Raw genomic sequence first — 15,854 nt, 5'->3', positions numbered from 1 at the left:
ACAATATAGGTTTAGATAGGTAGACGACCTACCTGATTTTGGAAGTGACAATGTCAGTATCACTGAAGAAGTGGAGGTCCTGATTGTGATTGCTTGCCACATATGAAGGAATGGCTGAAATATCCCCTGCCATAGTCCTCTCAATAGATTTTTCGAGTTCGCTGGGATCCACGCCCGCCAACTCAGACTGGCTGGAATAACCATTGGAACTAGATGCTGATGATTTCCTTTGAGAATTCTTCTTCTTTGATCCTGACTTCTTTGTCTTCTTCTTTTTCTTGTTACCATTGCCATTATTTTGCAATTTTTGAGCATCTTCAATTTGAGAATTCGCTGTTTCCTCTGAGTTCTGTTTTATTTCTATGGTGGGTGGTAGATTTGGTTCCTCTTTTGCGAGAGAAATCGGTTTAAAATCATTATTGATACTAATTTTTCTAACGGCTTCTTTGGCACGACTATCTTTATCGTTGACTTCTTCGGCATGGAACATTTTGGCTGTCCCGGAAGGTTTATCGTTGTAGCTGCACTCTTGGGATGGATCGTCCAAGTCGTCCATGATAAACATTGCGTCTTGATCTTGACTAGCGGTATTGGTGGAAGGTGCATACTCGTACGCATTCTCCTTTCTTTTTTGGTACTCCCGTTTTTGAGCAGAAAAATCAGTCTTTTGGGCTCCTTGGCCATCAGTGTACCTGAAAAAAAAAATCTTTAAATCCACTTGACACATTTAAAAAAAAATTATGCCATTAAATCACACAGGATTTTAGGTATTTTATAGACTAAAGAATATTTTTTTATCTATTATGGTTTGCTTTAGGCAGAGTTTAATTGAATTTGATAAACTATCCGATACTAAGTGCAACTTGTAATCTTAGTTCAATAAAAACAAATCAGTATGACTGACAAAGTTTAGTGTACACCATTTATGTCGGATCTCCAAAGCCTACCCCACCCTTCGCCACTGGCATATTGTAGGATGTTTATTTGAGAGCCAACAGATTATGTAGGTAGTTTAAAAAATTGGTAATGAGGATGAAAGAGCAGGTTTGTGGAATTATTCTAATGTACAAGAATATCAAACCTCCTATGAGTATAGTCGGACACTTGATTTTGAAATTTATCCATGAAGTCTGCAGAGTTCCTCCTCGGCGGCAGAACATTTTCTTGATAAAGAGAGAATCCGCTGTCAGGAATTGGCGATGTCGCCAAGTGGGCGGAGCATTCCAGTTGGTCTTCAGGAATCTCCTCCACAAAGAATGCTTCTCCGGATTCACCGAGTTTCATGTGGATGCTGAGAGGCTCTCCATTCAATTCTAGATCCACCTGTCGAGAACGATCAAACATAGCAATTAGGAAATAAAAAAATAAAATACAAATATAATACCTAGCTATTATAATATAATATTGAGAAGCATTAATACTGCTACATATTATTGTCATTCAAGGGAAGATTTCTGATAAGCAAGACACTGGAAATAAAACGTCTTAGCTTAGAAATTTCATAGACTAGTTTGAGCTCAATACTCTATCCCTGTTCAAACTAAAATTGTTCCATTGAAATAGGTATCTAGAAAAGTTGACAACCTCATAAATTTTTATTATAATTCATAATCATCATCCGCTGCCGGATTAAGGCCTCCTCATAGCTCCCTTCACTCTTCTCGGTCCCTAGTTCTTCGCTGCCACGTTCGTCCACCGAATTTTATGAGTTTGTCTATTCAGCGGGTTTTAGGGTGTCCCCATGGTCATTTAGTGCCCCTTGGGTACCACTGTATGATAACATTTGTGAAGCACTTGTCTACTAGATTTATTATAATTATCATAATTTATTTTAACGGATTCTTGGGGTGAAAACTCAATTTATATCCTATAGTCTCGAGATTTGACATACCTAAGTATTTATCGATTGAGAAATAGACCTTCCAGTAGAATCAATGGAATTCGATAATAATGTACGTAAAGCACGAAAAGTAAAATCCTATGAAGTATGAATAACGGACTGCAGTGAATTGAGGATGTCATACTTATAAATTTAATATGAAGGGGATTTTTTTTTTAAATCAAATTATAATCCATGATGCTGGCACACACTTATTATTATTAAATGCCAAATTGTAGTTGTATTTGATGTGCGAATTTTTCCTGACGACATTTAACTGTGATTTGAAAATGATCTTGGCACATAATAATAAAAAAAAAAAAAACACTTTTAAGAGGAACGATCGCATGGCAACGACAAGTAGGACAGACAGCTGATTCATAATAAAATATAACACAGAAAATAATGAATCGACATGAATGTTATTTATGTACACCATTTTGTGTTTGACAATTTTGTATGAGAATACTGTCGTCAAGCGGGAAAATTGCGATCGCTATTTTACGACCAAGGGCACATAAGACGATTGCGTTATTTTAAATTACTATTAGGTACAATGGCCGGAAAATTTATAGACCATCAATGGTGTAGAATGATTATTGATTACGGAGAAGTTTATTATATTGTACGTTTTTAAATCTCGGGATTATGTAGAATCAATGACATTATTAATGGACGACGCACTCAATACAGTAGCTAGCAAGTAAATTCGCGCATTCGCATGTATAGGTAGACGTCACGCAATTTCCATTTATGCGATATCACGCATCGGGAATTTATAGCAATATGACCTTTATTGTAATGGCGTTAGAACAGATTATGCCACTCGGCAGACCCGACAATAAAGTGAGTGTCATTTTTTTTCCAGATGATTCGCTCATAATATTAATGTAATTGTGTAGAATGAATTAATTTTTTTTGTTGCAAAAATAATGTACATGATATGATTATTCCCTGTGCGATGATATTATTTATGGGGATGAGTCTTTTTAGAGCGGACGTTTTGGAAAAAGTGAGTTAATCGACCTAAAATAAGGACTCTCTTCCAACTCTAACTAAAAAAAAATGAATCTTCACCGTAATAACAATGAGATTCCTCCGATCTCATAATCGGCATATTCCCATATTATTATTCCAGTTATGAAGAAAAAAGAAAGAAGAAAAGTAAATGAAATAATAGTGTGAAAACTAATCTCGAAATAACGAGATTCGAGAAATTGAGCGCAATCCCGGAAGTACAAAGTCTAGTCTATGTACTGTACATTTATATTGATTATATCGGGGATTTCAAAGATGTTGAAGAAAGCTTATTTTATGGAAATGGAATGTATGAAATTTAAGCAAAAATAAGAAACTTTGGTCCACCGATTCAGTTAGCTACAGGTGACTTCGCATTGCAGAGAACTTCACACTACTGCTGTAAAATTCGTTTGTCAATTTGCAGACCAAATGAAAACACAATCCGACATGATATGAGTTATAATACTAATACTATTTACACTTCAGCATTATTATTTAGTGGAAAAATCATGCAAAGTAAAATATGTGTTTATAGCCGCACTCGAGTAAAGTAATAACTATTAACATAGAAATGGCAGCCTTTGCGTGAGTAAGAAAATCAGAATGGCAACTGAGCGGTGTTTGTTACGCCGAATGTGCGAAATTGAATATTACATGAAATGGGCAAAATTTTGCCTAAATCATGAAAAATGCAAGCCCGTTGCCTTATTCATGAATTAGACAAAATATCTGGAGAGTGCGTGAAATCGGCAGTAATTTTTCTGCCTACTTCATGCCTTGGACAAATTAGATAGTAGCGCTACGGTGGTATTTTTTGCAACTAAACTAAATGTATCAAATGCTCATGGATTGGTCAAAATGTACATTTATATTATCTATGGTCAAAATAGATGATCGCGCTCCGTGGTGTTTTTTGCAACTAAACAAATGTGTCAAATGTCATTGATTTGAATGACGTTCATATCCATTTAGTATGCGCAAAAAAATTCTAGAACTATAATATGATAACGGAAGAATTTTATTGAAAAGTATTTTCGCGATTTGATTCGTGCTTGGGTATCAATTGTGCAATGGTCGATTGAATGTTTGTGATAGTTTGTTGACATTTGATAGCTAACCTCAAAATGGACATTCAGTTGAATAATTTAATTCAGAATTACAAAACCTAACCTAACCTAATAATAATAATATTATATTATGTCCAATTATAACTAATAAAACCATCCATATTAAATTTACTTTTTCTTCTGTCATGTTGACAGTTCAAGAATTCCATACCGTGGCGAATTCATGTACTCAGCAGAAAAATTACCTAATTCATGAATAAGGCAACAGGCTTGACTATTACATGAATTAGCCAAAATTTTGCCCATTTCATGTAATAGTCAATTTCGCACATTCGGTGTAACATATATAATAAATTAATTAATTATTTACCTAATCGAGCATAATCTAAATCTAAAGGTTTCAACTTAGGTGTCGGAATCTTGTAATTTATTCCAATACATATTACATATAAAAATTAGCTTGCATATGAATAAATACAGGCAAAATGCTATAGATACCTTAAGATACAATGTGGTCCAGTATTTTGTTAGCAAAGGTTGTTGCAAACTAGACCAGTTATAATAATATATACAATAAGTATAAAAAATACCGTAAGTTAATAATGTACTTGGGTCGATCAGATAAGTGAGATAAACACACATGAATCTGTTCTAATAGCAAAAAAAGTCGCATTACACTTGAAAAATATCATGAAAAATATGTGGCCGCGCGAAGCAATTTGATGAGATATCATGATATTAATTAAATGATAATTCACGTGTAGAATTGTATTTTCATAATTATTTTAGGTGTATTTCCAGACTACGAAATGACTATTAAGTTACTTGGTTACCACAACAATGGGTCGCGATCAGTGCTTCATAATAATATTGCGCCGAGTGCTAACAGGTCAATAATTAAAGTGGATTTATTTAGAAATACAAAAAAAAATGATAAAAATACACGCATTACCTTTAAGTCCTCGCGGAACCCTTGAATTCCACGGAATACCATTAATTTTGGAACACTACTGTAGAACATTAAACTGCCCTTAACATTAGCGATAGGTTGGGGGGCCTATCAAACATCGTGGTCTGGGGACCCGCTTTAGGATGTGGGGGCCATGATATATACCAACAATGGCATTATTTACTTGTTATTAGGGTCGTCATATTATATCTAAAGAGAGAATCGACGCTGATATCGTATCGGAAGAAGAGTAACGATACCAAAGTATCGGTATCAAATGATGATTGTTCGCGAGGGATTTTTTAATATCAATACCGGTAGGTGTAAAGAGAAGACAGCCCTGCCCTACTAATGGATACAATATGAAATCGAATACATTTTGATTAAGATCTTTCGGATAAAGAAAGTATAGGTACAGGTATTATACAATTAATATTTGATTCAAAACCATCTACCATCCATAACGGATTACGACACCGAGGTTGACGTAGTCGTAGTGTAATAAGCGTTGCCAACTTGGCGTTTTTCTTGCCAGATCTAGCATTTTTGAATAGGCTTGAAAAATTCGCATATTTTTCGTCAATGCAAACAGCTTACAATTTCCCATAATAAAGCTAGAATATTAACAGATTTGCGTGAAAATTAACATTTGGTCTTTTGTCTTATAAATAAAATACATGTTACATACCAAATGATCTCTAAATATCTTACTTAAATTCATTTTATTAGTTGTAAAATACTAAATTCTTCTTCGATCTTCGTTCTTGTAAAAAATTACGACATCATTTTTTGATGTGCTAGATTCTAGACACTTTAAATTTGGAAAAAAATCTACCATTTTTTCCTGCTATCTAGCTTATTTTCTTACCCTATCTGGCATATTATTGTGAACGCCAGTTGGCAACACTGAGGTTAATTACTAATTATATAGTTGTAATCAATAATCATAGATGTATAAACGGTTGAAGTATTTATTTATGTAATCGAATATAATTTGGTAATAAATAATAAGTACGATATGATATATATTTTTTATTAAAAAATAGGATAATTACGTTTTTGTATGATTGCGTCGATCGATTCTACATTTATGTAAATTTACTTAAGATAAAAGTGTAATGTATGACTTGTCGAAAATAAATAATAACATAATATTATGTACTTATGTAGGTGTGACAGGTTCGACTTTGCCCATGACGTCAAGATCTTAGTAGCGATGAATTATTGTTGATCAGGATCTTTGTTCATAATAACCGACCGCCGAAGAGACAGTCGTCTATGCCCTCGTATACGTAAAATGCATGATCAGCTCAGCAACATGAACTGAATAACTTCTAGGATTCTAGGAGTTAAATATCAGGAATATTTTTCATTTTGATAACGGTGGAAGATATTCTATAATACTGTTAGAAAAAAACCTATTTATGTAAGACAATATTATTTGTACATATGGCTTTGTTATTAAAATATATACAGAGCACTACGTAACCTACACAAAAGAAATTTGCTATAGGCAACAAATACTTCAAACATATTGATGTTTAAATAATTATACAGCGATACTGCATTTGGGTATAGCACAAGCATTCAATGCCAATCGTGTAAGTATTTATAAGACATTCACTAAAATTTCAACATATTATTATGTTTTCAGCTGCAATATTTTTTAGATAAAAATTCACTAATTAAGGTCAATATGTACTTAGTCATTTGAATATTAACAAAACGAAAGGAAAATATGGTTTTCCGAAATTTAGGCAAGCAGTAGACACCTTGGAAATAATACGTTGGACGTGGAGGTTGTGTTTCTATTCTTTTTTCGAGATTCGCGAATACCATCTTTCAGAGATTCAAGATTATTTGAATCTCGAGAATTCGAAATTGATTTACACGCAGGTTTCATAAGATTCTCAAAAACAAGTTTTCCTGGAGAAATCAAATTATTATGTCCTCTGAGAAAATTGAAAACAAAGCGAAAACTTTTGGTACCCATATGAAAACTGTAGTCCTATTTTCGATAGAGATCAGGTTATTAGTTTAGTGGACCACGCCTTACATTTTTGATCAACTTGTAAGCAAGCAAGCAAGCACGCATGTCTATTTGCTATTATAGTATTATCAGTAATTCATGACAGCGGGTCTATTCTACACACAAGGCGACTATCGACCGCTAAAGTGATAGTATTTAATAATTATTACATATTTGTATTGAGGTATTATAATTGTTACAATAAGTTAGCCGTCTAAACAGTCAAAATTGTCTATCTCGCTCTAAATTGTATCACAGCCAAGAGAGGTGCTGTTAAAATATAGCACTTATTGCAACAATTACAACCAACTTATTGTAATTGTTACAATAAGTGCTAATACTTTGATACAAATCTACCCTAGTTAGTCGTCGTATTTATCACTTTAGCGGTCGATAAGTATAGAATAGACCCACAGGTGTGATTTTTGCAGGCTACATACCTATATGCCTGATTCATTGAATAATTTCAAATATTGTTAAGGTTCCAGCTAGAGGGCATTGATTATTGCTTATCAGCGGTAGTTAGTAACACTTCACGATAACCTAGTAGGTAAACAATAATTAACATAACAAGAATCTCAAAATTTCATTAAAAAAATATTAATATATTCTCAAAACTTTATGGCAATAATAAATATTGCAAGCATTTTATTTAAATATATATATAATTAGTATACCTGCTACTGTTTTTATTCGATAATAAAGATATTTAAAATGCAGCCACTAATGTAAAATTATAATTATCTTTTTTTTGCCACTCGTTAAGGATTTCTTCGTAATAAATAAAACGCTATCATACAATAACATTAACAATAACAAGACATTGAGGTACATACCATCTTGAAGCGACTCCTCAGCACTCCAAGCTTCCCGAACCGGACGTGGAAGGGAGAGCAGGTGAACGAACCGTCAGCCTGTTCCACCACAACGACGTCAATGGCCCCAGTGAGGGTGGCGCCATTGATTTCGTTGTAGAATCCCTTCATGTTGGCGAAGATATTTCCCAAATAGTTCATAGAATGCATGGTTGAAGATTTTTTGTTTCACTCACCAACGTTGAAACGATTTATTTTATTTTGTTTATTCACTGACACTTTTACCCACAATAGTTTTATTTTTATTTAAAGCTTTTCACCGCAAGCACTCGGTATGTTGTTTCTGTCTGGATAATGTCTTTATATTATATCCATTTTTAAAACAGTTTATTACACAGTCGGTTCAGCGTAGTGTTGAATTAGCAGAGCCCATGGTGTATGAAGCACGCACGTATGTCGATCCACCTGAAACAGATCAATAGGACATTATATTATCACTTATCACTTATCAGTCAAGTATTATTCAGACACAATATTATCTAATTATTTTGGGAATAACACATACTACCTAATACATATTGATTTAATATGGCTCATGTAAGAGAGTAAACATTCAACCCGATAGTGATGAGATGATAAGTGATACGATAACCTACGTACATTTTAAGTACATTTTTAGTACATTTTAAGTACATTTTAAGTACATTTTAAGTACAAACAGTCCAACAATAATAATTAATATACTAAGTGAGATTTAGGTAAACCGCTCACTTCCAAATATGGTAAAATAATAAGCAATATCAAATTCTCAATTATTATTCAGCACGTAAATATTATTATCTAGTGCAGACCTGGGCAAACTTTTTGGATGAAGGGCCACCACATTAGGAATACAAAATTTACGGCGGGCCGCAAGTAAAATACTATTTTTAGATATACTTACATTATTTATTACCATGAAAAAGGAATTTAAACATAAAAAATAATGATTCTCTAATAGCCAACAATTAAATGAGAAGAATGAAATGTTTTATATTTTTCAACATTTTTCTTGATTTCAGGTGTTAACTTTGTAGTCGAGATTCTTAAAACGGCTTGTAAATGTTCATCGGTGATGCTTGATCGTAAAGAGTTTTCATTGATATTCATAATTTAAAATGTTTGTTCACATATAATGTAGGTTGATCAAAAAATAACATACTTATATGAAAATACCATTTTTCGAGCAGAATCTTTAAGTTGTTCGAATTCGTCCGAATTAAGAGTGTTGTACAATTGGCAGATTTCTCATCGACGGTGCAATTCATGTATATTCAAGTTTTATTTTTAAAAAGGCGTAAAAATGTAGACTTTAGCTCGCGGGCCCCACAGAAATACTTGGCGGGCCGTAGTTTGCCCAGGCCTGATCTAGCAGGTAGCTAGATTAATATTTTTTTGAGATAATCGAGACGGTACAACAGGTTAATTTTCTGTGTCACTCCAAGGCCAGAGATAATATGTACATATTTTTAGCTATAATTTTATACAAATACACAAGAAAATATAACCAATTATCGATAAGTACCTACTTATGAATATATTTATGTTTTCTTTGAATCGATGTGTCATAATTCGTTTTACGAGTACCATACCTATTAATTCCTAATAATTGTATTATTGGAGAGCAAAGGTTTCTCTTAATAAATTACAATGTGTGTTAAATTCAATTACTTCACGTATTGTAAGATTTGTAAGATTGAATAGAATAGATGGCTCATGTACAGGATCTGCAATTAACACGGACAAGGTTGAATATTTATGCTATGTACTCTGGAAAGATTTTAGCAAATATTTGTCATTGCCAATTGGCAATACGAAACTATTGAAGTGGATTCATATCCGTAACATATGCATAGGTATATTCAAGTTTCATTAATAAAATAATTTTGTTTCCATCAGGGATCTTTTCGCAATTGAATATGTCATTAAGTAGCAGATATGGGAAAATTCGTGTTATTGAACGTAAAATAAAATGAAAGTTAATAATTTAAGCATTGCACGAATCGTGCATATCATCATAAAGCAATATTTTCTTTTGCCGCGCCAGAGGTGTGGTTGCCGCCCGGGTGCTAACCTAAAATTGTCCCACCCCAAAGAGATTAGACTCCTCCCCAAAGTAAAAATGTTTTAATGGATTAGAAAAGAAATGAAATACCTCCCTATCTAATTATTTTGTTTTGGTAAACACATTTAAATTATAACGTAAAATATCTCATCCCATTCCGAATTACAATGTTATGCCTACACTGCATCGTGAAGTGGTTTCAAATTGTCTACGTGTAACATATGGGGTCGATGAAATTGACTGGCACTTACTTATGCACAACTTTTGAAAATGCTAAATAATTATGAAAGAAAATTATTTTTTTTACTATCCGTGAAACAAATTTATGACAAAAATATTATGTACTCCTACAATTTGCAGGTGCATATAGCTTTATTTAATTTAATTAAATATATTTTTATATAATAGAAATAACGTTTTTTCGGGTATTTTTCTGCACTTTGGATCATGCCACCCGGGTGCCGGCCACCCACAATACTTCGAAAATCCATATACAGCGTAATTACTTATAAAATAATTATTCTTAAAAATGATAATCAAAACGAATATAACATACAAGAAAAAAATCAATTTTAAGTGTCATTCTATAATATACTTACTAAGAATGAGTTTGAAAAATAAACAAAGTTGATTATTTTATAAGTATCAGAATAATTTATGTGAAATTTAAAATTTATAAATTTATGAATTTTTTCACTGATTCACAAAACTTATTTCACAAGTCGCAAAAATATCACGATGATAACCACCACGATCGGTCACACTTCCTCCACAATCAATCGCTGAAAAGATGACAGACAACAGGGAAATAGTCATATCCGTTGTAGGGAAATCTTATGACATATACTGTGAAGCAAACACTTTAGTTATATGCACTAATAACAATAATAAATTCACTAGGTAGTTATTTATACATTTAATACTAACCGAGCAAATATCAGATTAATGCAGAACGATTAGACCGTTGGAAAAAATTACTTGCGCGCGCGAGTTACGGATAGAAACTGGCGAAATTTGTACGGACTGCTAGCGTCTGGCAGCGATTGCATTAAAAATTGACTGAACCACGTTATTTTTATTGCACGATCGACAAACAACAAACACGCTGACCAGTAACGATGATATTATTTTGACGGGGGGAGTGAATATTGGCAATCGACCTCCACGCAGTGTAGTGCTAAGCAAACTACAATAATTATTGTATGTACCTACCAACCAAAAAAGAAATAGATTCTATAACTAATTGGGCTTTGTATTTTGAAAATTGGCTATAAGTAAACTTATACTTTACGTTTACAAAGGATTACGGAAAATTTCCTGTAATTTTATTCTCATTTGAACAGACGAAGGATAGCCTCAGTAGCATGCATAATACTATGGACTACCTATGTATATTAATGATTCGGGAATTATATAAAAAAAAACTTATTACAATTTTCTTAATAATTAAATAATTACAATACGTATCTACGTATGTAATAGGTATACAATTGTTTAACAGAATGAATTCTAGAAATCTCACATGATAGTTTATTTTATACGAAGTTTTATAACTACGCACATTATTCCGATCCCATAATCCCGTGAAAGTTGGGCGATGAATGGTATTTTTCTGAGATTTATATATTATTTTATTTATAAATCAGCCGATATCTTTAAATTGAATTCTTTAGTGGCCTTTGATAAAAATCATATAAAAAATAATCCATAATCCTCAAATTACAAATAATTATGCATTAGTGCCAGGAGTTGAGGGATTTGAAGGATCAAGGATTACAGACCGTAGTTATTAACAATTTACTGAAAAAGGTAATATGAATAAAAATCACTTGTATGCATAATGCACGAATATGCCCAAAGACGAAACATGCTTCAAGAATACCGAATAAGAATTTAAAAAAAAATTAGATCAGCATCATCATCAGATCAATAAATATAGAATATTTTGTGAGCACATGCACATGCGACAGAAGTAAAACTTTTTCCATTATCGGACACATTGTCGTTAACTTTTAGGAGTTTTCTTATTCTTTAGAAATGGATTTTCACGTTTTATTTCGAGTTACCTGTCGTTGGTCGTTGTAATTTTTCGTAATTAGTGCGACATTCGAGAGTAGTTCGTTTTTAGTGACGGGTTTGCGTTACACTTCATCGGTGTTCACCTTTCACCCTGTCCCAGCAACTCTCGGGGACTGCACTGCTCTTTTCGCGAAGTTTTTTTTTTTGGCAATAGTCCACTCAATCTTGACAACGACAAAATTTGGCATAGTCACAGACGTCCAAATATTAAGAAAAAAAAAACAACGGATTTCACAAGACCATTAAAATTTCTTCCTTAGTGACCGTCAAATCTTTTGGTGCAGAGAAAATAATTATTATTGCATGCGTTTGAACCGCGATGACGTGGCAATTTATTATTACGCATGGTGCAATAAGAAGTGTGTTACCACGTTTGCTTTGTGAATATTCAACGGAAGTCATCTTGGAAAACATCGGGCACAGGTCAATTATATAATCAAACAATATATTGTTTTATTAACATTTAACAAATTATTTAACTCCAAGTCAATTGATTATTTTTTCTTCTGATTTCATAACTAGGGATTCCAATCCCGGGATCCCGAGCTATTTTCGATACCTATGAATCCCGGGATTGATAAACATAATCCCGGGATTTCGGTATTGATTTTTTTTATCAATTTTTATGGAAAATAAAATAAAAGCGAAAATAAAACAGAAAAAATACTTTTAATAAAAAATAGCTATATTAGAAATAAACTGAGTTGAATGAAGTTTGATTTATACCCATGTGTATGTTGCCGATTCATTTTATTTTTTCACATGAATTATTAAAAATGAGAAAGATTGGAAAAAAACAATGCTTCGCACTTTTAACAAAGTAATTCTACCATGATATCATAAGTTTTACGTCAGTTTCATATTTGGCTGACTAATTAGATTTTGCAGGTTGAGCAAGTGGCTGACATCCATTTCTCGTAAAAAAAAAACAAAATCTGTTAATACAAACCTCTACTCTGTGGAGGCCTATATGATCCTATTAGGATTGGATATGGTCAAAAAATTAGATTTATGATGCGGAAAGGCCATAAGTACGCCATGATTATTTGCTTTACTATTTTAAATCTCGCTATTCCATTCATTATATCTTTACTATCAGAAACAGCAATCTCATATTAAATTCACATTATTATTTATATTACAATATTATTTACTCTATTAAACTTGTGTATTTCCAAGATTGAACGTATACAATATTAACAATAAATGTCTTAAATAGTATAAATTATACTAGATTTATTTTTGACCGATTTTATCAATGTTATTTGTAAATATAAAATTTTTATATTAACAATGGAAAAAAATGTCAATCCCGGGATTGTCAAATTGTAATCCCGAAATCCCGGGATCAGAATTTTGGCTCGGGATTGGATTCCCTATTCATAACTACTAATGTAACATACAAAGGCGCTATATACAGGGCTTTGTCACAAACAAATTTTTGTTTTATTGAATTTTTGTTCCACGTTTCTCTTATGTATCGTAATCGAGATTATTAATTGTGTAGTCTCTGGGTTAAAAACAGTGCATCTTTCTTAATAGGTACTCGAAAAATCTTCACGATATTCAACAATATAATTCTGCATTTTAATATATAAATTTGCATTATCACGACAGATAAAGTTTGCATTTATTTAGGATTCGATTGTAATTTTTTTGACTTTACTATCAGAATTATTTTCATTCTGACATGTATGCCCATATACATAAATATTAATATTGAAGAATGGAATTATTATTGTTTTGTTAAGTAAGATAAACGTAGATAAATCGATCAATGAAGCGACCTCATGCAAAGTCAGGTACTTTAGCCAGTTATTAATATATTAAACAAATAAATTAACATAAACAATGATATGCAATTTACCTTGAATTTTTTTTTCAATAAAATAAAAACGTAAATTATTATGAATTTAAAAAAGCTAGTCAACTTACTACTTGTGCAGCTACATTGTTGTGAACATTTTATGACAGGTTTTGTTTTTTGTTCGATAGAAGAAATCTAAATACTTTTAGGCAATAAATATTTATATCTACCTACGATAGGAATGCTAAATAGATACGTCAAAATATCATACTGGACTATTGACTTACTAATGGACACTGCATATTATGAAGAGTATGGCTCATAGACATAGCAAACAGATAAATGCAGACGAATGTGGTTAAAAATCAACTATGTATTTTGCAAAATGTGTGCATATTATCCTATTCTGCAAACGTGTCCGTGAATGCCCGTTTCCATATTATTGCCACACAGAAATACGATGTATATTTTAAGTAGCTAACAAATGAATTCTACTACGTTGCACATTCGTATTCACGTACATATTTGACTTATTATGCCAATAATGTCTACTTTAATATTGAGACTTTGTATCTCAGGCAGTGTTAAGACGTAGTCTTCAAACCCGTCGACACACTCATGATTCAGAGTTATGAATTATGATAATTCTGGAATAGGTACTACGGAATTCTGGATCAGGTATTTGCAAATTTACCTATCCTCTGCCAGCCTATACTTTTATATAGCTTTTCCAGTGAATTTCTTCGCTAGGTCACTCACCTCGTCCTGCCGGTAGTACTGGCACACTGCCCAAAACAATTAACCTTTCGAGGCTCTATCGACCATGGCGTCGAAGGTTTAAATACGCCAAGAATTTTCTATTGCTTGGCCAATGTCCAGGATTCCACCCCATACATGGCAATGGAAAACACCTAGGTCTGCACCAGCCATATCTTTTTTAAATTTCTTGACATGAGATATTTCATTCTAGCATCCAGCCGAGCCTTCTACAATTTATTAGCCCAGACATATGGACTTTTTCGAGGTCATGTTCATTAAATAAGTCAAAGTAAGTAATACGTCTACTTACATAATATTTAGTTTCACCGGCCATTATAATGGTTCTGAATATAGGTACCTACACACACAATCTAACTATTATTTAATTTCGTGAATAATTAAAAAAAATGTAGGTAGTGATAGGTACTAGGCCCTCTTTCATGCGTTCACATAATATTTGAAGTACATTATTACTTAATAATTCGAGGCAAATGCTCGAATAGCACAACATAATATCTAGTAATTGGTGAAAGTTATTACAACATAGCAGCTGCTACATCGTCGGCTGTCAATAGTTGTACCGTACTAGTAACATTATAAAAAAAAGCTAGAAAGAAGATTTGCTAAGCCAATAACCTACCTACACATTGATGATGATAAAACATAATTATTATTACATGCCTATATAATTAATACACACGTGCGATTCCGAAAGGTAAGAGATGTAGAAGTGTCTGTAAGAAGAAAGTAAAAGGAGATGGTAATAAAATAACTAATAAGTACCTAACAAGAAATCAAATGTATCGAAAGCAAGTACCTATAGAATCAATGTCAAACTAAATTATTTATGCAAGAGCAATATTAAGCAACGTTTATTAGGTATTCATGATATTGAATAGGTACAATATTTTATATTACTTATTGTATTCGTCTTTTTACTTAATTATTTCTTTTATTTCAATGTGCGATATCTCGAAATGATGGTTTTTTTGGGTTGGTGACTTTTGCCTGAACAGTGAAGACATGCACGTTTTGTTTTACAACACTTGACGGTGTTTAAGCAAAGTTTTTAGTGTGATTAAATACAGTGACGTCCTATGGCAAATAATAATCACAAGTTGTACCTATGCAAAATGATACGTACCTACCTATTTTATTATTTACGTTTAGCTAACACAAACAGACGAATGGAACAAAGTTCTTTAAAAAAAATTACATAAATACACATCATTTAATGAGGAGTTAAGTATTTCTGCGAAACATGATGTCAAACAGCAGTATTTTTAAGTACGTGGGGGTTTGAGGCTCCAACAGGTTCAGATACCTCCTTGCGAAAAAATACCTGT

The 15,854-nt window shown here is 32.6% G+C and overlaps 1 protein-coding gene across 6 annotated transcripts in view; it reads right to left on the bottom strand.

The window, feature by feature from the left end:
• Positions 1-15,854, bottom strand: part of Lpin (phosphatidate phosphatase LPIN) — a 90,149-nt gene that overhangs the window by 14,136 nt on the left and 60,159 nt on the right. For 4 of the 6 annotated variants that reach the window (XM_085946446.1, XM_085946450.1, XM_085946451.1 and 1 more), the window contains 3 exons: positions 7,781-8,224; positions 1,082-1,323; positions 33-692 (listed from right to left, as the gene is read on the bottom strand). In XM_085946446.1, the coding sequence (XP_085802572.1) occupies positions 33-692; positions 1,082-1,323; positions 7,781-7,969 (1,091 nt within the window). In that variant the 5' untranslated portion in view covers positions 7,970-8,224. Of the gene's footprint in view, positions 1-32; positions 693-1,081; positions 1,324-7,780; positions 8,225-10,462; positions 10,966-15,854 lie in introns of those variants that run through there. The other 2 variants (XM_085946449.1, XM_085946448.1) reach the window with 2 other exon arrangements.

Source organism: Rhyacophila brunnea, unplaced genomic scaffold (genome assembly GCF_057557595.1).
Source record: "Rhyacophila brunnea isolate RB1 unplaced genomic scaffold, BYU_Rbru_1.0 scaffold_2, whole genome shotgun sequence".
Classification (NCBI taxonomy): domain Eukaryota; kingdom Metazoa; phylum Arthropoda; class Insecta; order Trichoptera; family Rhyacophilidae; genus Rhyacophila; species Rhyacophila brunnea.
This window is presented reverse-complemented; position numbering and strand designations above follow the sequence as displayed.